This window comes from Oxyura jamaicensis, chromosome 1 (genome assembly GCF_011077185.1).
Source record: "Oxyura jamaicensis isolate SHBP4307 breed ruddy duck chromosome 1, BPBGC_Ojam_1.0, whole genome shotgun sequence".
Taxonomy (NCBI): Eukaryota; Metazoa; Chordata; class Aves; order Anseriformes; family Anatidae; genus Oxyura; species Oxyura jamaicensis.
Window position 1 is genome coordinate 135,627,935 of NC_048893.1, and position 23,348 is coordinate 135,651,282.

Sequence of the window (23,348 nt, forward strand, 5' to 3'; positions counted from 1 at the left end):
ACTCTTGGAAAAAGAGTTGGGAGATTGAGCAAAGCCGTCATGTCTCTGGCTCCCTGGAAGTGTAGAAAACACTTTCTGGAGTATTATCTGCAGCTGCCAGACTGCAGAGGTGACTGGTGAGGGCAGTCACCTGCTTGGAGAGCCAGCAGACAGCCATGGCAACCTGCTTTTTCTTATCAGCTCCTAGGTCTAGTATGCAAACAAACAAAATAGAGAGATTTAGAGGGAGAAAGCAGAAAGACAGTCACTAGTGGCTTTCAGAAGTAGTTAAAGCAAGTGTTAAATAAATGAAGAGTCACTGATGAAGGTGATGTGTGGGAGTTGTGCCTTGTTGGCTCAGGGGTACTGGAGTCAGGGCAATATGAGGCTCTCCTGCCTGCCTGCCCTAGCCCCCAGATTAGCTCAGTCTTCTGAGTTCCTTGCTTCTGTGCACTGCCCTTGCCTCCAATTAAAGGAAGCATTTTAATGCTTTGCTTTGGCCCTGCCTGTGCTGTCAACCGGTTACTACTGTGGGGCTCAGGCCAGAATGGATGCAGGGGAGCCAAAGCACCCTTCCCATCATGAAGCTAGCCACAACCATTTTCCTTAGAAAAGGCAAAATGTTTACTTGAAACCCACCTCAAAACTACCTCAGCATCTCCCAGGAATGCCAAAACAGAGTTAGGTGGATTCAGCCTTACCCAAGACACACCCCACCCAAAACAGCTGGCTGGTTCTCTGCAAAGACTTCACAGTTGGGACAGACCCTTCTGCTGGAGGATCTAACCCCAGAAGCTTCCCCAGGTGCCTACTCTAATGGGACCTCAGCAGAACAGTTCATGCCTTGGTGGAACCTTTGGTACACACCCTTGTTCACTCACATGGATAACAGAAAAATAAAGAATCTTTTTTAAAATAATAATTATTATTATTATAATAAATGAATGTGTTGATAAGTTTGTGAAATTACTCATGTAGCCTTGACTCGGGATACATCTACTCACTCCATTCTCCCACTGGGAATAGGAACACTTTTATAACCAAACTGTTACTCCTTTCAAAGGGTTTTAAAACAAGATATTTTTCAGACCCCAGCAGAGTACATATGTAGTCCAGGGACCTGATGTCTCCCTAAGTAAATGCATACATGTGCTAATATGAGTGCCTATATCTACATACATAGACCCATCATGGTTCTGAAGGACTTCCCTTAAAAAAAAAACTGTGGATGTGGATGACGGTAGGATGCCTAACATGGTAAACAAGCACTGGGACATGAATACACATTCAGTTCTGGTACTGATGGCTGTAGGGATCATCCTGAAACCTACCCTTGGCTGGGTGACCTGTCTGCAGCATGGTTCAGGGGGAGAGAATTGATTACTCTCAGTATTTCAAACACCACCATGCTCACAAAGCTCCATCACAGTGTTGGATAAGTGGGCAAAGGAAGATTCAAAGCCTTGTTCTGCCCCTCTTTGTGGGACATGGAGGCAGTTCTTATTTACAATGCTGTTTGTATACTCACTTCCTTGAGATTACCATGTAAAATGACCACAGAACAGAAATTAAAGCATTGAGCTGGAGTGAGGAGAGCTGCAGAAATTTCAGTCTTGGCTTATTTTTCTTTCTTAATCATTCTGCCAAGATACTACCCCTTCCCAACTTTTCTGTGTTGCAGAAATGTATTATGCTTATGTGACACTGAAATGTACTTTGGAAATGCCAAAGAGCACAGTCTATGGAAGACTAAGAACTCCAATTACTGATGTCTTTCTGAGCTGTGAATTCAGAGGCATGGTGTAGTTGGCAGCAAAACTCATTTTAAGTGAACCAAATCCTTAGCATAGCTTATGCAGAAGTGCGAGAACACGTCTTTAATTGTCTACATTAACTGTGCTGAAGATTAGGTTATCCTGAGATGGTCTGAGGCAGATGGGGTTGATCTCAAAAACTGTGCCACTACAGGAATGACCTACCTGAACACAGAATATCTTGACACATCCCGAGCACACTCGTTGATGGGGGCAAGGAGAGATGTTCAGCCTCTACACACAGGATGTACTTAGAAAGGCAATGAAACAACCCATAGAGCACTTAAATTATATGATTTTGATGGTGATTTGGGAAAATACAGAAAAAATTGTGGGGATCGTGGGAAGATACAGATTTTTATTGTGGGGATTGGTCTATTCTCCCACGTGCCTGGTGATAGGATGAGGGGGGATGGGCTAAAGTTGCACCAGGGGAGGTTTAGGTTGGATATTAGCAAGAACTTCTTTACTGAAAGGGTCATTATGCATTGGAATAGGCTGCCTAGGGAAGTGGTTGAGTCACCATCCCTTAAGGTCTTTAAAAGATGTTTAGATGTAGTGTTTAGTGATATGGTTTAGTGGAGGAGTTGTTAGTGTTAGGTCAGAGGTTGGACTAGGTGATCTTGGAGGTCTCTTCCAACCCAAATTATTCTCTGAATCACATCTCCAACTCCTGGCAAAAGTTTACAGTAGGAGTAATGCCTTTCATTCTACAGTATTTAATCAATATGGATAAAAACAATGAATGGAGCATTGAATTTATGCTTATATATCCCTGCCATGCAAGTCCAAGAGCAAAATAGCTCTCTCTGAACTACGTTTTTTTTAACTGGTGCAATCAAAAAAACCCAAGCTTTTGGGCAGTTAAGACTTTCTTTAGGTTCTCTGCCTACAAACCTTACTTTACTAGAGAAACGTTAGACAACTATGGCTATACTATAAATGCTATACACAAAATGCATAGTGCAGTATCACATCTAGTTGATAGTTTCATTTAAAAGGCTCTCCAAATGTTTCTCCCTTTTGGTCCCCTATATATGATGAACACTCCTTGACACGCCATGAAGACAGCCTTCAGACCTCTCCCCTGCAATAGCTTGTATTTTTACTTAATTCTGGAATTTAAAATAATAATAATTTTTATTATTATTATAATCTAACTGGTACTAGCAATACCAATAGCTTATGTCATTTTTGATATAGGTAAAATGGTAAATAGGTAAACATCTCAACCAGCCCACACTTCACTATACTGTGCCACATATTGTCCCAAGTCCACGTGCTACATGTCTCAACTATGATCACCTAACCAACGTGGCCAGTGACAGCAGTGTCCAGTGTCACAAAAGGGGTCATCTGAGCCTTGCTTTCAGTGGGAGAAGACCCAAGTACACGAGCAACAAGGGAGCGCAGAAAGCTCCAGCACGTCATAGGAAATGGAGGTTAAGGACTGTGATGGATGCAGCACAATGCACCTGCCCTCCAGTTTTGATGCTGCCAATTAAACAGTTTGATCAGCGCATATTTTCTGACTGGCCAAAGGGGCTCTTGTTCCTCCATTTCTGTCTGTCAATATGGCACACATCTCCCCCTTGGATGAGTGCCACTTGGCTGCACAGCCATCCTTCCTCCCAGTTCATACAGCCTTTATATTTGTACAGATAGGCACAAAACCACACACAAAATTTCCTATAGAAAAAAATAAAATAAAATAAAATAAAATAAAATAAAATAAAATAAAATAAAATAAAATAAAATAAAATAAAATAAAATAAAATGGATTTAGAAAGTAATTACGGGTGGGGGGGACCAGATGGGCAGCACCAGCTTGTTTGTACTCTCTTACGTCAAGACTGGAATGCACATGGTAGGATGGGTAGAAGGGTTTTTGTGTTGGCAGCCCTAAACACAAATCTGAAATCCTTGATTATTTTCCATGGTTCAGATGAATGATATAGAGCTCCAAAACATTACATTACAGTTTCCTTTCAGCAACACACATTTAACCCCGGGCTCCTCTTATTCACTTCTCATTTCCACTTCCACCTCCCAGGTCCCTCTTATCAAGATCTCCTGCCTTCTGAGTATGTTCCTCCACACTTCTGTGTGAAAGGGGCACACATCAAGTGATTTGATGATCTGCTCTTTCACATGGAAACACATGATCTTTACCCTGCTCCTTCACACAGAAGCGCATGCATATGCATGTACACATACACCACAGAAAAAGGCCAGCTCAGTGACACCTTCAAAAGTGACAATAAAGCAAGAGCAGGTAAAATGGTTAAAAGACATAATTCTACCATGTTCCAGCATTGGACTTTGCAAATGTAGAGATGGCATTTGGGGTTTTATTGATGATTAAATCAATTTGCATAGTTAATGTTTTTAAGATGCACAGTTAGTGGTAAAAACATAGTAGGTGTTTATTATTTTGACTGAAGAGTGTTATTTTATTTTATTTTATTTTCCTGACCTTTTAGATGAATCTCTAAGCCAGAACACAACATTTTTACATGGACAAGACATATGACAAGTGCATTAGCCACTGAAGAGAAGGCTGTGGAGCAATCAGACATCCTTATGAAGTCTGAACTGAGCTTTCTAAATAACCCAGGGTGTTATCTCCCCTTCAGGTCTCCAAGTTTCCTGGCTCAAATTCCTGACAGGTGTATACAAAGGGAAGGCCACCCTTACTTGCAGAAATTCTTCCTAGGTTTTTACATTGGGTATAGTGCGTATAATGGACACAACCTCTGGACATTAGCTAGAACCTGGTGAAAAAGAGTCACTTCGTAATTTAGAGCAACCGCATAGAAACAACAGTTTGGAAATTTTTGAATTATATAAATATGACTGTAAGATATATATTTGTGTATATATTTCTGGAAATTTTAATTTAACAGTAGCGAACAGAGTAGTCAGGCTGATCATCATAAGATATGTTAACATAATAAGACCTCTTAGAAAGTAGCTGAGATCTCCAAAGGTAATGTCTTAAGAGCAGGCAACCTGCTGCCAGTGCTACAGACTACTGGTTAAATGACAGACAAACCAGTTGTATTTCTTCATCCAGACTGCCATACCAGGACACTTTCCTGTAGAAAGACCTGAAGAAGGCAAGTGGAAAGGAATGGGACAACAAAGACTATTCCTACCCAAAAAGAAACTAGGAACCAGCCCATTGCATGACTTTACTCCACTACGTTAGCAATTTGATGAAACCTTCAGAGAAGGGCAAGTTACCATGAATTTCCTACAGGGTAATAACATGCTTGTGTTATAACATACTTTAGGAGTAAATTCTCTTTCCACCATAATGTGTTCCTCTGCTCACATGTTTCTGAAGCATGTTAAAGCAGCATGTTAGACCTCAGATGCCTACACTGCAACCTGTATCACTTCCCATTTATTTCCAAGTGATTATCAATAACAAGTATTCTCCTCAAAATCCCTCAATACCCATTTCCTGAAAAAAACATATCCCATGCAAGCCCTCAAATGTGTCTTCTTGATCCCCAGCTCTTGGCTCAGACATGGGTTCCTGGCCCACACCAGCACCTAGCTAGCCTCTGGCATCCCTCACTGCACAGCCCTTTCCTCACCAACAAAATTCTTACCTAACAGGCAGCACAAGGGTTCTTCCCTTCATCGAAACTATCAAAGGCAGGATTGCAATTTATAGATGTTTCTTTTACTCTTCCTACGGTGCATTGTATTCCCTCCTACACCCATCTAGACAAAAGTGGAGGAGTGAACCCAATTTAAGTGCGCTCACAAGTGCTGCACTTGCACAGCCTTGGGCTTTATGTTGCACAGAAAGGAAACTGTGAAAGTCCTCCACAACACCGCTGGAGGGCCAGCTGCTGCTCAGAACATTCCACAGCCTTTAGTGGCTTGCACACCAGCAATCTCCAGTCTACATGAGTAGGGGAGTGGAAAACCCCTATGGAAGTAAGTAAATGGGATAGGATTCATGTAACTAATTGTTGACACCAATAGCAACAGTAGCATCACTAGGTTGCTCTTTCTGCCATTGTGAAAAAAATAAAAATAAAAATAAACCCCCTTAAGTGTAAGTGGAGAGAAATAAGCATCCTTCATACTGAAGTAGACATCTACAATAATGCAGACAACCAACTTCTTAAAATATTCCCTCCCTTGTACTGGGAGCAATTATGAGCCAAGAGGCTCAGCTGCAGCCATCAGTGTTACAGATGAATGAAATTAGCTGAGGTGAATCCCACCCATACGGCCTTGTGTACTCCACCACTGTGTATTGCAGATTGCTCATTGGCAGGCTACTGCTTCAGCACAAGCGTAAATGTACTTCAGGGGATGGTATTTCCAATTAGGCAGATGAAGATTTTAATTTCAGTTTAAGTGAACCAACTAGGGAGTTCACTGCAATGTTTTGCTCCCCTGGTAATAAAATAAATAAATAAATAAATAAATAAATAAATAAATAAAAGATAGAGTAGCCAAAACAATTCTTCAACATCTAAAAGGTACTTCTGAAGCCTTGGACAGAACCTGGGACCTGTCCGCACGTTTGGGCAAGTAGAGTCACCAGTGCAGCTGTGTTTTCCTGCTAGCAGCAGCAAATGGTACTTGGCCATTTTTATAAATGGTACATTTATAAAAACATACATTTTAAAAAATGGTACATTTTTATAAATTTTATAAAATGGTACTAGTTCATTTTTATAAAATGGGAACAGGACTGAAATTGTACCATCTAACCCCAACAGAAAGATAGGTCTCTGTCAGTGCTTAGCACAGGGATGAAACTGAAGCTGGATCTTTTGTAACCCCTCAAAGTCCAGCCAAACATATCTCTCATCCAAAGATGGGCTGGCCCTGGTTTGGGTTTTGTCTTTTAATCAATTTTACCCTTGCTGTGAGAGTTCCTGTCTTTATGATGGAGATCTCTGCAGGGCTCTGCCCACTTTTATTAGCAGCAGAATTGGCTATTGTCATGCACTCTACATAGGGACTATATTTGGGCAGGTAATATTTGCCCTTTTTGAATGTATTACACCAGTCTCCTCTGATGCCTTTCCCTCCCTGTGGGTAATTCCAGCTCTGGATTTTTCAAAACAACAAATCTCAGTTCCTTAAAGCACAACTTTTGAGAAATGGGGCAATGTGCAATAAAATCAGAGAAACTGGAACCGATAGGTCTGGTGTTAAAACAAGAATCTTGCTAATACACTGCCCTCAGGGAAGGGCCCTTCACTTTGTATATCCCTATTTTCTCTTGTTCAGTCAAAATCTGAATTGATGAAAAGCAGCTGAGAGTCCTTGGCACCACAGCAGTTTTTCACCACTCTGTAAGATGCAGCCCAAAGTGAATATTTATTTATTTATTTATTTATTTTTTTCTTCCAGCTTCAGGCTTTTTGAAGCTTGAATATGAAAGAAGAGGCAGCAAGTCTTTAACACGGTGAAAGGAAATGTGTGTTTGTATGGTTTGATAGCTCCTAATTAGTTTTGTAATATTTATACAATGCCCAAAGCATTGCCAGATCCTTTTCTGTAAAAATAAATGGATGCATAAATGAAATCTTCCCTCTGAAATGAGAACAACACACACAAATTGAACAGAAATGTTCCCATCTAGATGGCTGGCTGATTGAAAATTAACATCTCTTTTTAAAGTGTAAATTTGCTGGTCACTCCTCACTCAGGGCCACGCAAGCAAATCTGCATCTGGGAAAGGGCGCCTTCTGGCACCATCAGCACTTGCAAACCCACACATTTCTCATAGGAAAAAAAAAAAAAAAAAAAAAAAAAAAAAGGCAAACAAATCCTGGCTTTCCCAATGGAAGCCTTGAAAACAGCACTGCGTCTTCCAGTTAATTGGCTTTATTGTCAATAGCTCTACAGTATTAAATGGCTAGCTTGCTAATGAAGTGTTTCATATAGGAGCAGACCGTGTGCTAACACTCACCCAGAACACATGTACACTTGCATGTGCAATTTTAACGCTCAGTGCTAATGGAAGAAACAGTATTTCCAGCATAGTGAAGCCTGTGCATCTGCTACAGAGCACCCAGCAGCGTGGTGATGCTGCCATCAAGTGGACGGCCGATCTGCATTGCAGAACTGTCAATGTCTTCCATGAATGAACGGTAAAGATAGATGTATTTTAGGCCTGTATGAAAGATTTTAGAGTTTCTTAGCAACGTACTGACAAACGTCTTCAGCTCCCAAGCTGATACAAAATGTGCTTGCAGGTTAATGCTGCAAGTTTAACTGCAAACACTCTCAGATTCTCAGATTTCATACTCCATAATAACACGGAGCAAATCTGTACTTCACACATATGACCGGGTGACATTTAAAATCCCAAATTCCAGCAGATGTCTGGCTACCCAGAGGTAGGAAAGGTGGTGGGAGTCCCTTCAAAATGCGATGACATAAAAAGATTTTTCAGTATATATATGCTGTGAGAAAAGCATCCAAAATTTCCTATGAACTACCTGCCAAAAGTTAAAGTATGGACCAAAAGTCTAGCTCTGTTGAGAATGCTCTACTTCATATAATTTCTGGCAGTAAAGGCAGTCTGGTAACACTTTTCTAGCATTCTACAGCAACGTTTATCAAAGTTTTTATCTTTGTAGTCATTCCCCACTGAGTAAAAACAAACAAACAAACAAAAGCTGCTCACTGAGACATCTGAGTTCTATTAACCTGAAATGGCTACCTAAATCACAGTCCTTGCAATAGAATAGTTTTAAGGAGCAAATGAGCTTTATGCTTTTTACAGCATTTATTTCTTAACTAAAGTATACTAAATAATTTTTAAGTATTTGAAGGGAAATATATATTTTTTCTTTTTTTCCTCCATTTACCAAGATATTTCTACAGATAGGTGAAATATGAAGCACATTTACTAGTGCCTTTTACCACAGCGCTCTTACTGAAAATAAATAAATAAATATTAAAAATGGAGCTGCAGACAATGCTCCCCTCTAGGGGCAGAAAAAGAATTTGCAACACTCACTTCAGCAACGTATCATTTGTAAACCACACTAGCAAAAAAATAAAAAATAAAAAATAAGGCCCACCAAATCAAACCCAATCAGAATTATTAAGCTATTTCCTACAGAGAATATTGCTGCCTACAAAATCTATCTTAAGAGCATATTGTGTTCTTATATTCAGGCAGAAGAGTTTTAATAATGCACATTATAGAAGCCTATTTATTACATTTCCCCAGCAAAATATATCCCATCAACTTCCGACCCAGACAACATATCATCAAATGCAATATGCAAAGAATTCATTTTTTCTTTGTAAGCAAACACATTTATCATGAAAATATATGTACTGACAAGTGTTAAAGCTGGAAGTTTGCTCCGCTGATCAAGCCTGGTATATTTGGAAGTCAAATAAGACGGAAGGTCAGCATTGGCTCGGCTGCTTTCCTCCTCTTCATTCAGGCAGCCAGATGCGAGGTTGCAAAAGCAATTCCGGCATCGCTGTCAATGACAGAGGGTCCGATCCTCCCTGCACAGATTACTCCTACGTACAGTCTGGGAAGCTCGCAATTCCTCCTTGGAAACGAGGGATATGCAGAGCTAACCAAGGGCTGTCTCCACATCTCCAATTCCTGAGGACCAAGTGAGCCTGGTGGGAGCTGCAGGACATGAGGCACGTGCCCCAGCTTCAACGCAGTACCTCCAACCAGCACACCACCACCAGGACGAGAAGCTTTGTCCCCCCCAAATCCCCACGCTGACTATCAGCTTGAGGAAAGCCTCACTGGGTAGCTCTGATAAGCTGGTACGTTCGTGGTGAGGCTGCAGGGCTGGCAGTGTCTGGAGGGGGCTGAGTGCAGGTCACAATATGGGTCAAGATGGGCTTCTCCAACCACCTCGTGGCACAGCACCCACTGCTCCCACTGCTGAAATGCCCATTGTGAAAGTATGCAACCCCTGAGGTAGCACAGCTCTGTGCACCTTACAAAAGCAATCCCCCGACCTGTGCTTGAACAGAATAGGATATACGCTCTCTTATTTTTAAAGTTATTACTTGCAATAGTGGAAAGAAAGCTATTTAAAAAGCTTTGCGCTCCATTTCTTATCACATACACCATGGTTAGTGGGAATTTATTTCCACACACATGCACACCCCCACACAATACTCTACAAAAAAAAAAAAAAAAAAAAAAAAAAAAAAAGTTTTTTTAGGCTACAAAAGCATTCTGTGTCTTTCTGTAGCCTATAAATACATCAATTCCAAAGAGCCTTAGCCTAATGTTTTCAGAGAGTGAGTATCCATCCCACCTAACGGCACAAGCGCCTCCCAGAGGTGTAAGTAAGGCTGCTGCTGAAGTCCTCCCTCATCACTGCTGCTGTCATCTGGGCTGTGCACCCAGGTTTCTTTTCTATGAATACCAGGGGAAAAGACATGGAGGGGGATGATAAGAAAGGCTGGGTCAAGCCCTAATTGCCTAACAAAACGCTAATTGCCTAAAAAATGCTCTACTGCATTTCTTTAACACTGCAGAACCCAGGGCTTTCCCCCCAAAAAATCATGCCAGCTGCAAATTCGACACACTGTATAATGTTTTGCTCTGAGTTGACTGCTAACCTGCTCTGGGCTTCACCGACACAAGTAATTTACACAGATCATCGGGAATCTCTTCTGTGGCAGCCCCTGCTGTTGTACCAGGGCAGTCCTGGCAAGGCTGGCTTTAAGGCCAGCATTAGCTATAGCTATTTTCACTGTCATCCATCTAAACAAGTATGTGCTTATCCTCACATTGTTTCAGGAGTTTGTTATTGCTGAGAGCAATAACTTGGCAAAAAGCATGAGAAAGAACAGCAATACATATAGCCACACAGAAAATGAGGGGAAATGAGGTTCTTCACCTTCTTGTAAACATTACCTCTATCACATCTAAGCCTTTTCAGAACTAGAGCAGTTACAACAGTGACGGTCTAAAGCTGTAAGACATATATAAGGATACCTTACCTCTCCTAAATCTCTTTTCCTCTTTTCCTGTCAAGACAAGGGATTTAAGGCTAGGGTCAAATAATAAATAAATAAATCAGGACAGCAACACCTGAAATAAAACTGGGGATGCTCTAGGTGCCTGCATACAGAAGCATAACACCCCAAGCCCCGACAAGCCCAGACAGAGAGTGCTTGGGGCTCCCATAGAGCCAGCCCCACAGAGCCAGACACAGCAGGACAGGAGCGCTCAGATTTGCTGAAAACCCCATTTCAAGGCACTTCAGCACTTAATGCCATGCCCCCAGCCTCTTTGATGGGTCTCAGACATCACTACACGCTCATATAAGACAAGCTGAGAATAGTTTTTTTCTTTCATCTCTTTTCAAGTGTTGTCCTTATGACTACACTCTCAGAGAAAGCCCTGTTGAGTATACACGGCAGTCTTAATTACTACAGCCTAATTACTTTTAATGAGCAAATCACTGTACACTGATGTGGGATTTGGCCTGAGAAGAACTTCAGACAATCCTCTAATGTTACTGGTATTATATCTAATATCTAGGTTATGCAATAATGAATCTTGACAGTATCCTCTAATCAGATGAGGAGCACAACCCTGAAGAACTCAGATGCTGATTTGCTTCTATGCCAGTGTAATGCACCAGCTTTGTTTTCAGGCAAATGTTGCTAAAACAGCTCCACAGTGCTTCTAACATACATTGTTTATCCCTACGGTGATTCACCTTTTAGCACAATTAGCAAAATTGAAAAAGTAATAACAAAAGCTTCGAGGGTTCAGGATGTACTGCCCCAGAACAAGATGCCAGTCTCTGGCCTTTGGGACAGTTCTCCTGCAATCAGCACTGCAGCCGCAAACACAAATAGTAAGAGAGAACAGATCTTCACCAAAAAAAAAAAAAAAAAAAAGCTGGACTGAATCATCAAATCTGTTGAGAATATGCCTTCCATTTAATCAAAGGAAATATTTAAGCACCAGCAGTATTCAGAAGCTACAAATTAATTGGTACTTGGAGGCAGTGATTATGTTTTCCACTTTTCTTGATATTCACACAAATATGTGTGAAGGACTGGTTGCCTGGCTCTACTATGGGTGGGGGAAGTGGCATGCCCCACCAGTATTTGCAGAGCTAGTCAGGAAACCGCATCAGGAGAAATGAATCCAGGTTATTACCTCATGGTATACAGCAGAGTGCCGTCATCCTCAAGGCGCAGAAGTTTGTTTGGGGTTGTCATGTTGTGAGCAATAGACTTTTTGCCATTGTGGAAGAAAGTGTCTGGCGTCCAAATCTTGCTGGCCAGCAGATTGTTAAGGGGGAGGCGCTGCATAGGACCTTTGAATCGAAGTCTTTCGTCTTTCCAGCTTTGTCGGAAAAAAACATCAATGGTGTATTCCTGGCACAAAGAAACAACCGGGTTATGGCAGGGTCAGAACAGCAGTGATGGTTCTGAAAGGGGCTTTAGCCCAGTAAATACCACTGAGTTGGGAGCCACATGAGAGAACTTACCATCTCTGTGTCTGACACGGGACCAAAACTGGTAACATAGATGTCTGTTTTCACCTGTGTTATTCTCTCTGTAATAAATATAGGTTCTGAGTCAGTAATTGCTTTAAGATGCAATTCGTGCTTCTGATGCAGTTCTCTTTTAACAACTTCTGAATCACTCCAAGATCCCCAAAAGACTGAAATTAAAAAGACATTTGTGGAGGAATATCTTCCATGATCAAATGCAAACATCGACCTTTGAGAGCCCAAGCTCTCTCCTTATGATCAGTGGAAAGAAACAGGCCCTTCAAAGGTGCAATTCCCCTGACTGACAGCTTTCGATGCCTGCCACAGAATAAAACAAAGTGTACCTTGGAAAGGGCTATTTCCCTCTGCTGAACTGGGTGATTTGCTCAATGGCAGACATCTACTTTATAGTTGTCCAAAGCTAGGTGAAATTAATTCCACCCTCAAGACTTTTAGGTCTTGCTGGCATCTTTTCAAACCCAGGACTAATTTAATTTAAGGGCAGAAATTTCAGAAGTTCGTTACGTAAGATAGGAGCATCAAGCCCTATTTTCAAGCATCTCTGTGTAAAGTGAGAGGAGAAGGAGAGAAAGGAACGAAAGCAATGTGTTGGTCTCACAAGAGGAAGCAGTGCGGGTAGCCAGATTAAAAAAGGGCCAGGAAGAAACATAACAGATGGTTTACACATGGGAAGAAGATGAGAGAAATCTGGGGGAAAGAGAGCTGAGGGAGGGCTCAACAAGGTTAGGATGGCAAGTAACTATTCACATGTTACGGTTTTAAAATAGCTGCTGTAGAGGTTATCAGAATGATGTATCAATAGAGATTTGCTGTAGCTGTCTAAATACAGATGGTTTGAGGTTCTGTTTTTAACAGATTTTTGTCACTAGCATAATTTTATACATGCTGACCAGCTAAGGAACCCTGCGGCAACCTGCTAGCACCCTGTCTCGCTCACCTTAAAAGAGATAAAAGGAACCCAAAATGCATTCAATTATAAAAAGCATGCATCGTGCATGCTTTCCTCATTCAACCTTAGAGGGCTTGGATAACTGAAATAAAAGGACATCAGTGACCCCTGTATGGAGCCCTGCTTGCCAGGAGACAACTTTGTTTTCTGGGATATGTTTAGTTAATAAAACACCTCTCTCTTATCAAGGCTGTGCCAAGAGCAGGCACCCACACGTGAGGATGGCCCGGGGTCATTCTGTGGGACCATCGCCCACGTGGTTCACTGGCCACAGCCAACATGCTATTCTACCTCCCAGTCCTGGGCGCAGACGGTTGTCATAGCCATCCAGCAGACCATCCAAGATCCTGGTGAATATGGTAATATTATCATTGGTGTCCTCTTTTCCTGGTGCTGTTGGCGTTTGCGAGAAGCTATTTCATGAAAAAGAAAAGAAACACGTCAAAAGCTGCGTCAACATCAAGGGACCTCAAGGAAACTTCACGATGAGAGCCTCCGAGCTTCCTGCCCTCTCCCCTCCTATTTCACCTGTTCCTGATTTTTCGCTGGGGTCAGTTCTTCAGTCTTGGGAAACTACGTCAGCTCATGGTGGGGCTGGACGAGTGCATGGGTTTTCCTGGAGACGCTCCCTCAAGTCTGCCTGAAGGTACTCTTTAATCCTTACATGCCAAAAAGCTTCTAGTTTCCACATGTTACATAACTTATCCCCAGAACAAAGGACAAATTCTAACCTCATTTGAGGATTACAAACTCCCACTGCATTCAAAAATCCCATCCCAGATATCACTGGGGTACCTGAAAGGAATACTGCAGCACCAAGACAGCAATTCTTCAAGCCTCCTCTCTCTTCTGCATAAATTAGCCCCCACACACCTTGTAGTATGCAAATAACAACAACATGTAGTGGGCTTTGCTCCATATATTTGCACCAGATTTTTTTTTCTACATTCAGTCTGAACTTACTTATTTTTTTTCAGTGAGTTATGGACAGATGTATTTCAGAGCGTGTCCTTCAAGCCAGCAAAATATCACTGTTTTTTTTTTTTTTTTTTTTTTTTTTTTAAACTTGTCTGCTCAGGTACCCAAGGCTCTGACCTAGGAAGCTGGCTTACACAGAAGCACCCACAAGGATTCCACAGCTTACAGCACAACCAAAACTTGCATTTTTAAATTCATTTCATTTTAATTTAAAGATGCTCAGGAGAATCCCCTGCCTACTAATACCTTTGCTTACCTCAAGAACAGATAAAAGACATGATAAAAGACAGGCTTCACTTGCAGCAAGCAATAAGACCCTCTTAAGATGGCAAGTTTTCTCAGACTTGGTGTTTATTCAGCTTTAAGTCTCTGCTGAAATCACCAACAAATGTTCCATCTGTGAAAGAGGGCATATCACCCCACAGGTAGCGATACCCTACTTTATGCACCCTACTGAGGGAGACCAGAGCCTCCTACACTCAATCAACCTGATCTCGATGTGAACTAGTGACTCAGAGATAAAGAAGATAATAATCCTTGTTTATTTATCACCAATCCCCAGGGAAAACTGCAAATAAACAGAGACTCTCCAAGCACTCCTCTGAATAGATTGCCTTGCAGAATGCCTGTAAAATATGCATGATACTTACCTAACAGAAGAAGATTTATAAGACGAAAGATAAGGGACCTCACCCTGTACCTCCACAAGGTTTACACTAATGGGACCTTGCTGATACCCATGCACTCAGCCAGGGCACAGTCTGGAAGTTTTAGGGACACAAGACCTGGCTCATGACAAGCTGCTGGTGGCCGCATAACACCCCCTACACACCAGTCAGACCCAGTTTTGGGGACCCGTAGTCCTGTGTCTGCCCCCACTACATCTTGTGTGCTTCTGCTGGGAAAAGAAAGGATTGCAGAGCCTCTCAGGAAAGGGAGCAAGGCCAGGATGGTCTGATTCCCAGAAATGCCGAAGCACATGGAAACTCCTGGCCACGAGTGGCTCCTCACAGCACGAGTGAGGTTGGCAATGCTGCCACCCTCAATGAGCTCATCATGGGGAGAGCCCAAAGCCGCTACAAAAGGGCATTCCCTTTGCTGCAGGAGGAGATGCATCTGTGAATCTCACCCATTTTTTAGGCTGTCCCATCTCATAGTGGTCGGAAGATCAAATTAACAACCAGTTTTCTCTGTATGTATGGCAAGTATGTTTGACTAAAATGATATGCAGTTAATCTAGTGTATGCAAACTGATTAAAGAAACTTTATACATTCTGGCACACTGGGCCATTCAAAACAAAAGACTATATATATTTTTCGTCAATCATAACCAAATGGATTCACTGCTTAGTAAAGGTGTTACATACACGTGGCAGCTTAACAAAAAGGGGCAGGAGATGGAAGTCACACAGGTTATTCCTATGCAGCTATCATAATTAAAGCTTTGGTAAAAGCACTACTTAAAACTTTTCTCAGTTTCTCTTTAGCCCATTTTCTTGAGAAGGGGACACACATCATTCTGTCTGCCTGTTCCACCGTACCAACATAGGAATACTTTTCCATTTTCCAATCCTTCTGACAAAGAAGCAGAGAGATCAAACTTCATTTTGTTCCCACAGGTTTCATGAGAAGCAGTGACTAGACAAGGGGAGAGAGATCTAAATTAGTGCCTCATTAAGTAAAAATGTGAGGTCAGCAACCGCCTATTCCCTCTGGCTCGCTGACTGGGCCAGTCAGCACACATGTAACTCAAAAACAGCCTCAGCAAAACCAGCCCACCTCCTCCCTGCTAATTAAGAGATACAGAGGAGACTTGCAGGGTGATTAGGAAATAAACTGGGAGAAATGGACTGCAGAGGTAAAATGTAGGTATTGCAATGGGAGATGGGAACAAGGGGTGCCAAATGTGGATCTCGGGTTATTGTAAAAGTACAGTGCCGAGGACGTGGCATACAGAGCTTCACTAGTTTCTCTGCTCTTGAAAAAAGCTTGTTATTTTTAGTGCTTACGTCTGAATTCAAAGCCAATTGAACTCAGGGGAAAGATTCTCATTGAACTATTTTTGGGGAGATGGGACAAAATATATCTAGTTCTCATAACCTCTCTTCTGCATCTAACATGAGTAATTGATGTTGCTTCTTTCTATCTTGGCTACACACATCTTTCCCCAGAACAGTATACAAACCCCAAACACTGAAATACTCGTATAGCCCCACAGGAAAAGCTAATTAATAGATGACAAAGGTAGGGAAATGACTACCATGAAGACTCATAAAAAGTCTGCACCTCATCTGCAAAACAGCAATCCAATTTAGATTTGGCAGATCTCTTCACCCAACAAAGATGGCATCTGATGCTGCATTTCAGAGAAATGTCAGTATTATGTGAAGTTGTGTCTGTACATGGATTACTGTTTGCCATTAATTCAAATGTTATTTTTTATTTCATAGAAAAGTTAGGGTATTGTTTGCATTTCTGAGATTGCTGGTAAAATAACAATTCACATTTCGGTTTAAGTGCTGAGGCTGTCTTTTACGACATCAGAGCTTTAAGACTGGACTGGCAAAGTTGCATGCATTGTTGTGTATTAGATACTATAGCTGTATGAATGGTGAGAAAAGAGGTGATATCCTGAACCCGTTGTTTCCACACATGTAAAGGTTAGGTTTTATCAGCAAATTAGTAGGTAAGCACATTATTGTCTTGCTGCAAACAAAAAAGTTTCTGAAGGAGATATTTTCAGTTATGGAATATAAATAAACCTTGAAAAGAACCTTAGGAGATGCTAAGAAAATTCAAAGATAATTAAATTTAAAGCTCATTATTGAACATAGACTAAACCAACCAGGAATACTTCTCATTATAATTATTTAATACTGCAATTTCATGGTGACTCAAAAAATCAGAAGCTACAGAAAAGGCCATCAGTGTAAAATCTAATAACTCTCTAAAGATGCTCAACTACCTCTTCTGATGAGTTCATTGCTTACCATTTTAAACATTGTCTTTTTTGCTATCTAGTCAAAATTGTGACATGTTCTGTTCTTTGCTCTGTTGTAATAAGAGGAAAATGTATTGTAGATATTTCATGATTTTCCTGAAACTTAAAAAAAAAAAAAAAAAAAAAAAAGTAAGACACTAGAAAAATAAGTGAGGAATATTTTGTAATTGAAATTTTTATTATTATTATAATTATTTCTCTCTCTTGCAAGTAAAGTTTCCAAAAACTTGCTTTAATAGGATTGGGAATTATACCAGAACTTGAGACAAATTAACAGTTTGTGGAGAAGACAGTGGAGAATGCATTTGCACGCTTCTGGATACCGTCAGCTGCCAGATATCAAAGGAAATAAATTTACTTTTCTGAGCGGGCTTCTTCCCATCCCTTTCTTACAGATTCTTCAGATCTAAAAATGCTGATATTTTGTGAATTTGAGCCCTGAAAATTCAATTCTTTCACAACAGATTAGGATACAGGAGAGAGATGACAGAAAATACTGAAACTTTAACAGTCCTTGCAGATGTTTTAAGAATAATTTCATAATTTTATTTACCAAGAGCAGTATTTCACTACCTGCTGGGAATAGGAAATTTGTGAGCAGTGTGAAAAAAGCCTGCATCCCACAGGGTGGTACCCTATCACCCTCACCCTTCTTACCCCTCAATGTCCATTTCAGCATCCTGAGTTTCTCCCTGAGGTGTTATGTACCTCCCAGTACACCCTGCTTCCTCCAGCTACCGAAATGCAGGCTGACAGAAAGGCAAGACGTGTGGGATGGCCTGCAGGTAGAACCTGCTACCTGGCCAGGTGACCCAACATTGGCAAAGTGGTGATGCTCAAACAGCAGCTTTCTGCTCGGCAGAGGGAAGAACCTCTGCCTGCCTCCCCCGAGCAGCAACTCCCTTGCTTTTCCAGTTGTGGGAACTGGCTGACAGGTTTCAAAACTATCTGGAGGCACGGAGAAGGAAAGGAACACAGGATACCAAAAAAAAAAAAAAAAAAAAAAAAAAAAAAAAAGAAGAAAAAAGGATGAGCATGACCACGTAAGCATATGATAAATTTCAGAAAATTAGTCTTAAAAATCCAAGGAAGAACTCCCCAGCATCTGTGACTACTCAGAAAGGCATAACCCATCAGAACAAACTGCTCAGGGTTGTAGAGATGAACTTGAAGCAAATGCCACAGCCTGAAGAAGAGGTATGTTTAGACTAAATAGCAGGATTATGTTCGCAGTGATAAGGACAGTGAGCTAGTGGGAAAGTATGTGAAAATACAGACCAGCCGCAGAGCGAATTCTCACCGCGCACGGAAAAGTGTTGCGTTGGCTTGAGCTACGTTTAATTGGGATCTTCTGTTTCCCGTGTTTCTACTATTATAAATATTATTAGCAGATGGTGACTGAACTGTGGTTACACCAACAACATCCGTCCCTGCTGGTTTAGGCTCTCGGACAGATTTCTGAAATCCTATGCCTAAAATGCAAGCGTTCTCAAGGACTGTCATCAGCTTGTCCCCAAAGATGTCCCCACATGCAGCCTGGGGCTTGTAAAGATGAGCCAAAGCACAGTGAGGCTGGTCAGCATGTGGCTGGTAGCATGCCGCTTTGTCTCTGGGACATCTCCCTGCTAACCAGCAGCCCATCACCCATCCTCAGGGCTGCGAAGGGCAAGATGCTCAGCAGTGCCCCAGCACCCACAGCATCTGCCAGGAAAGGACCTTGCACAAACTGATTTCCTCCCTGCGGGATGCTTGACCCCATGAGTTCCACCTCACTACGTTGGTCTTGCAGGGCCTCAGTCTGAAGGGGGTGGAATCCGAACGATTTTGAATTTCCACAGACCTACTGCCAGGAGAGCACCCACTTTCTGCCTGCTTTTGACAGCCTGATCCTTCAGACCTTGCAGGCATGAAACCGTGACTGAATTCAGTGCAATGCTTCACATAAAACAGATGGAAGGAATCAGACTCCTGTCTCATCTGAAAACACTCCTCACAGTTATATTCGATATCTAATTATTGTCTAACCCTAATGTGAATTAACTTTTATTTTGCCCTGAAGTGGTCAGCTAGTCGGACCAGATGATCCTTGTAGGTTCCTCCCAGCTGAACTATTCTACTCTACGCTACTCTACTCTATTCTAAATAGTTCACAATGGTCTGTAAGGTAAATATCTCCAAATACTTCAGTAATATATCTTAATTCATTAGAGCATGATATAACTTGAGGCTGAAGTCACACAAGCTTGAAAAAGCCTTGACTCATGGTGGACTCCATGCAGAAGTAGGGTCACAAAACTGTTAACACCAACAAGGATAAGGGAGTCACATGCTCTTCTCCTTCGACCTATATCCTTGAATTTTAATTCTGTGATTTTTCCTTAAATAACATATACCAACTATGCCTACTGTCGTCCTCTACAGCCTACTGATGAGGATGACACTCAATAGTCATTCCACATTTATGTTAACCATTAATCACAGACTTTTGATGAGATTTCTGAAGTAGCCTAGGAGACTGAGATACATAATTCCTGTTTATTTTACCAAGCATTGTGCATCAAAATCCCCAAAGGTGGCTTTAGCTAAGTCATCAAAAACTGTATTTATGATTTAATATAATCATGGAATTACTATGGAGAATCATACACAACTCTCTGCCTTCATCTATAAAGTCCTGCTGCATTTTGCTTTTTAATTTGTGGTCATTTAGCCAATCACTTTTGTTCAGCACATCGCTAAAAGCACTGAAATGTGGCAGTGCAATCCAAACATGGATGAAGCTAATAAAAAAGAATCTGGTAGCAACAGCAAGTATTATCCGTATTAGCTTCTGGATCATAGCAGTTAATAAAGCAGCCTACATGTAAATTGTACCGTTCCGTCCTGAAGAGTCAGTCCCAAAGCACTTAGCAAATTACACTCTGAAACTGCTTCTGCTTCTGAAAAAGAAGCACTGGAGCATCCTCTGTCTTTTGAGCAGGGTCAAAATCCAGCCCTAAGGCAGCGTGTGAATGGTGCAGAGCATTGGTGCTGCTTATCTCTGCAGGCCCTGACTACAATTATGAAATGAGAAATTGGGGGTGGGGGGTGAGGGGTTATTACGTGATGATCTTGTAGTGCACGGCAGCTTTTTGACTAACTCACAGAAAACGAGTGTCCTACATTCCTGTACTGTCCTGCTCTGATTACCTGACAAGTTAAGGGCCACAACAATTCCTACCTGGAACTTGTGTTCAGAATTTAGTCGGGAGTCAAAGGGGAGAGTTAAGCCCCCCCCCCCCCTTTTTTTTTTTCAGTCTCTATTCCTCTGTTTGATGAGCAATGCTGTTAGAAGGTGGACAAACTCCACACCAAAAAGGTCACGCCAAACTAGTGCAGCTGACACCTTCTGTAGGGATAAGGGCAGTCAGGAAGGACTTGAGGCGACAGTCCTCAGGATTTCTTCAGTGTGGTAATACTTGGTTAAACCCCTATCATCTCAAGACAAGTTCAACACCAGTCCCACAACACCTAAGCCCTCTTCATTTCTGTCAAGTCCAGTGAGTTTTGCCCTAGGCCGCAGTGAAAGCAGGACAGAGCTTTTCCAAGGTGACTAAATCAGTCAGTTTTTGCAGCAATCTGCCTTCCCTGTGGGTGCAGGTCTGCAGCTGTTCATACGTGGCACCATGGTCACAGGTTTCTGTGCACCTACTTAAGACACACACTAAAGACAGGGCTGAGTCTTGCTTACAGTACAGAGTTGTCATTCAAGGTTTGGTCTTCTAGTTCCAATCTGGAAAAAAATACTTTGATTGAAATCAGAAGCTGATTTGCATCTCCATTTTGTACCTTCTTTTAGCAAAGAAGTGATGGGTATGCTTGTGAATCAGCACACTGGGAGGATTCTTTTTTTTTTTTTTTTTTTTTTCTGGTGAAATCATAAATAATTGTTCTCCTCCACAAAAAAAGATTCAACCTACGTTTCCAGAGCACTTGCTATATGCTTCTTTGGGGCTCAGTGGCATAGTCTGATCTTGGAAAGCACCTAAGATCTCTGGTTTTAGGGAAAACATGTAAATAGGGGTTTTCTGTTTGTTTTGTGTGTGTGCTTTGAAGAACTACAGTAGGAGTACTTCTTCAATATAGTTTTCAGAATCTCAGCAACAAGACAGCACCCAAAGCAAAAAAAAAAAATGAGGAAGCAGAATTCCTTGCTGTGCACCTTAGGGAAATGCAATTTCTAATTACTCTAGCAAGTATCCAATTCAGCTGTCCTCCTGAGCGGCCACAATCTTACTCACTAAGAAGCCTGTACCAGCTAAGAGCATGCACCAGGTCCTGCTGCTGTTGCAGTCTGGCACTGCTGGCTGCAGCCTGCGCCTGCCAGGTGAGAGGGAAGGTGTGAGCCCTCCTTGGTGCAACCACACCAGCAGCCAGTGCTGCAGACCCCAGCCATGCCTCAGCCAGCTCAGGGAGCTCAGCAGCTGAAGGCCCAGGCTGAATTTCCCCATTCTCCCCCTGCAAAAGTGATATGAGCATAGAGAGCTGATAGGAGACAGCAAATTGGAGCAGGAAGGCAAACCGCTCCTTTTCTCCCAGCACCGGTACATTCAGATCAAATGCAAAGCTTGCTTGTTTTGTGCTGCTGCTCCGCACCACATGGAGCCAAAGCTTTTCATTTCCTTCAAAAAGCCACAGCAGAAATTCAAACACGATTGGCAACTTACCCGAAGTGGCTGGCTAAACTCATGGAAACGCAGAAGAGGAAGAAGTTTTTGATCATGATAAAGCCAGAGATCGTTCCATTGTCCATTCCAGAGGAGATGAGTAACGCAGGTGGTTGCTTTGGTAAAGGTGCAGCTGCTCACTTTGTTCTCACGCTGCAACAATACAAAAAAAGATAAATTATTACACGGACGAGCAGCAGGACAGACAATTTCAGCTCACACCGCATCTTCTGCTCTCTGTGTTTTTCACAAACTTCTCCAGGCTTATGTAAACATCATCTGTTTATGTAAAATTCTATATCTTCAAGGACATGTTTTACCTTCTGCTGACAGCAAACTGCAAAACAGGAAAAATTCTTAGTGGCCCAGTTTTCCTTTACATTCGTTCATCATGTAAGTAACTAGAGAAATATTCATCGCTTCCCAAATGCCAGTTTTGACCATTTACCTATTTCAACAACTTCCACACGCCTGCAAACCCCGGGCTATGTGCAGCCTCCGCATCCCTTCGTTCCATCGCAATTTTTTCCCATTAAATACCCGGCCTCCCCTTCCAAAATCCCAGTTAAAATGCCAAGAAACACCTACTGCTTCTTGGAATTCACGCTGCTGATGCACGGCTTAGCAAAAGGAAGGGGGGGTGGGGGGTGTAAAAAAGTGACCTTCCTCGCAAAGGCACATAAACCTCACGCTAGCACCAATGCCAGTAACGTTGCTGCTCCAGCGACCGCTGCTTCTCGGATACCTGCCTCAGCCACCAGATCACCAATTTCAGCATCGTGCACTAACGTTAGACTCAGTGCCCTATTAAAGAAAAAAAAAAAAAAAAAAAAAAAAGGCAAGAAAAAAAAATAAAAATAAAAACAAAACAAAACAAAACCCGGAGGACAGCTGCCTATATTTTCCACCTGCAGCCAGTGCCCACCGGCAGCAACTCGCTCTCCCCTCCCGGCCCAGAGCCAAAGCTGCCAAACCCAAAGGTGCTAAACCCAAAGGTGCCAAACCCAAAGGTGCCAAACCCAAGGATGCCCAAGCCAAAGATGCCCAAGCCAAAGATGCCAAGGATGCTAAACCCGAAGCCGAGCCGCCCCCGCGCTGCCCCGCGGCGGGTCCCGCTCGCTCCGCTCCGCGCTGGGGGGGACTCGGCCGCTGCTCTCCCGCACGGCACCTGCCCGCCCACGACCCCCGACCCTTCCCCTCCCTTCCCATCCTTTCCCTTCCTCTCCCTCCCATCCCTTCCCCTCCCTTCTCATCCCATCCCTTCCCATCCCTTCCCCTCCCCTCCCCGCCGCCGAAGTTTGCCGCGGCCGTGCGCCGGCCCGTCGGGGCTGGGGGTCCCGGCTCTTACCGGCCGCCCGCGGGGGGGTGGTCGAGGGCGAAGGGGGGCGGCGTCGGCCCCAA

At 42.5% G+C, this 23,348-nt stretch overlaps 1 protein-coding gene across 3 annotated transcripts in view; it reads right to left on the reverse strand.

The window, feature by feature from the left end:
- GABRA5 (gamma-aminobutyric acid type A receptor subunit alpha5) overlaps positions 1-23,348 on the reverse strand; it is a 59,987-nt gene extending 36,639 nt beyond the window's left edge. Inside the window, exons 1-6 of one of the 3 annotated variants that reach the window (XM_035315300.1) lie at positions 23,296-23,348; positions 22,697-22,751; positions 21,948-22,100; positions 13,554-13,675; positions 12,287-12,354; positions 11,953-12,173 (exon numbers count right to left, since the gene is read on the reverse strand). In XM_035315300.1, coding sequence (XP_035171191.1) covers positions 11,953-12,173; positions 12,287-12,354; positions 13,554-13,675; positions 21,948-22,033 — 497 coding nt within the window. In that variant the 5' untranslated portion in view covers positions 22,034-22,100; positions 22,697-22,751; positions 23,296-23,348. Of the gene's footprint in view, positions 1-11,952; positions 12,174-12,286; positions 12,355-13,553; positions 13,676-21,947; positions 22,101-22,609; positions 22,752-23,295 lie in introns of those variants that run through there. The other 2 variants (XM_035315315.1, XM_035315310.1) reach the window with 2 other exon arrangements.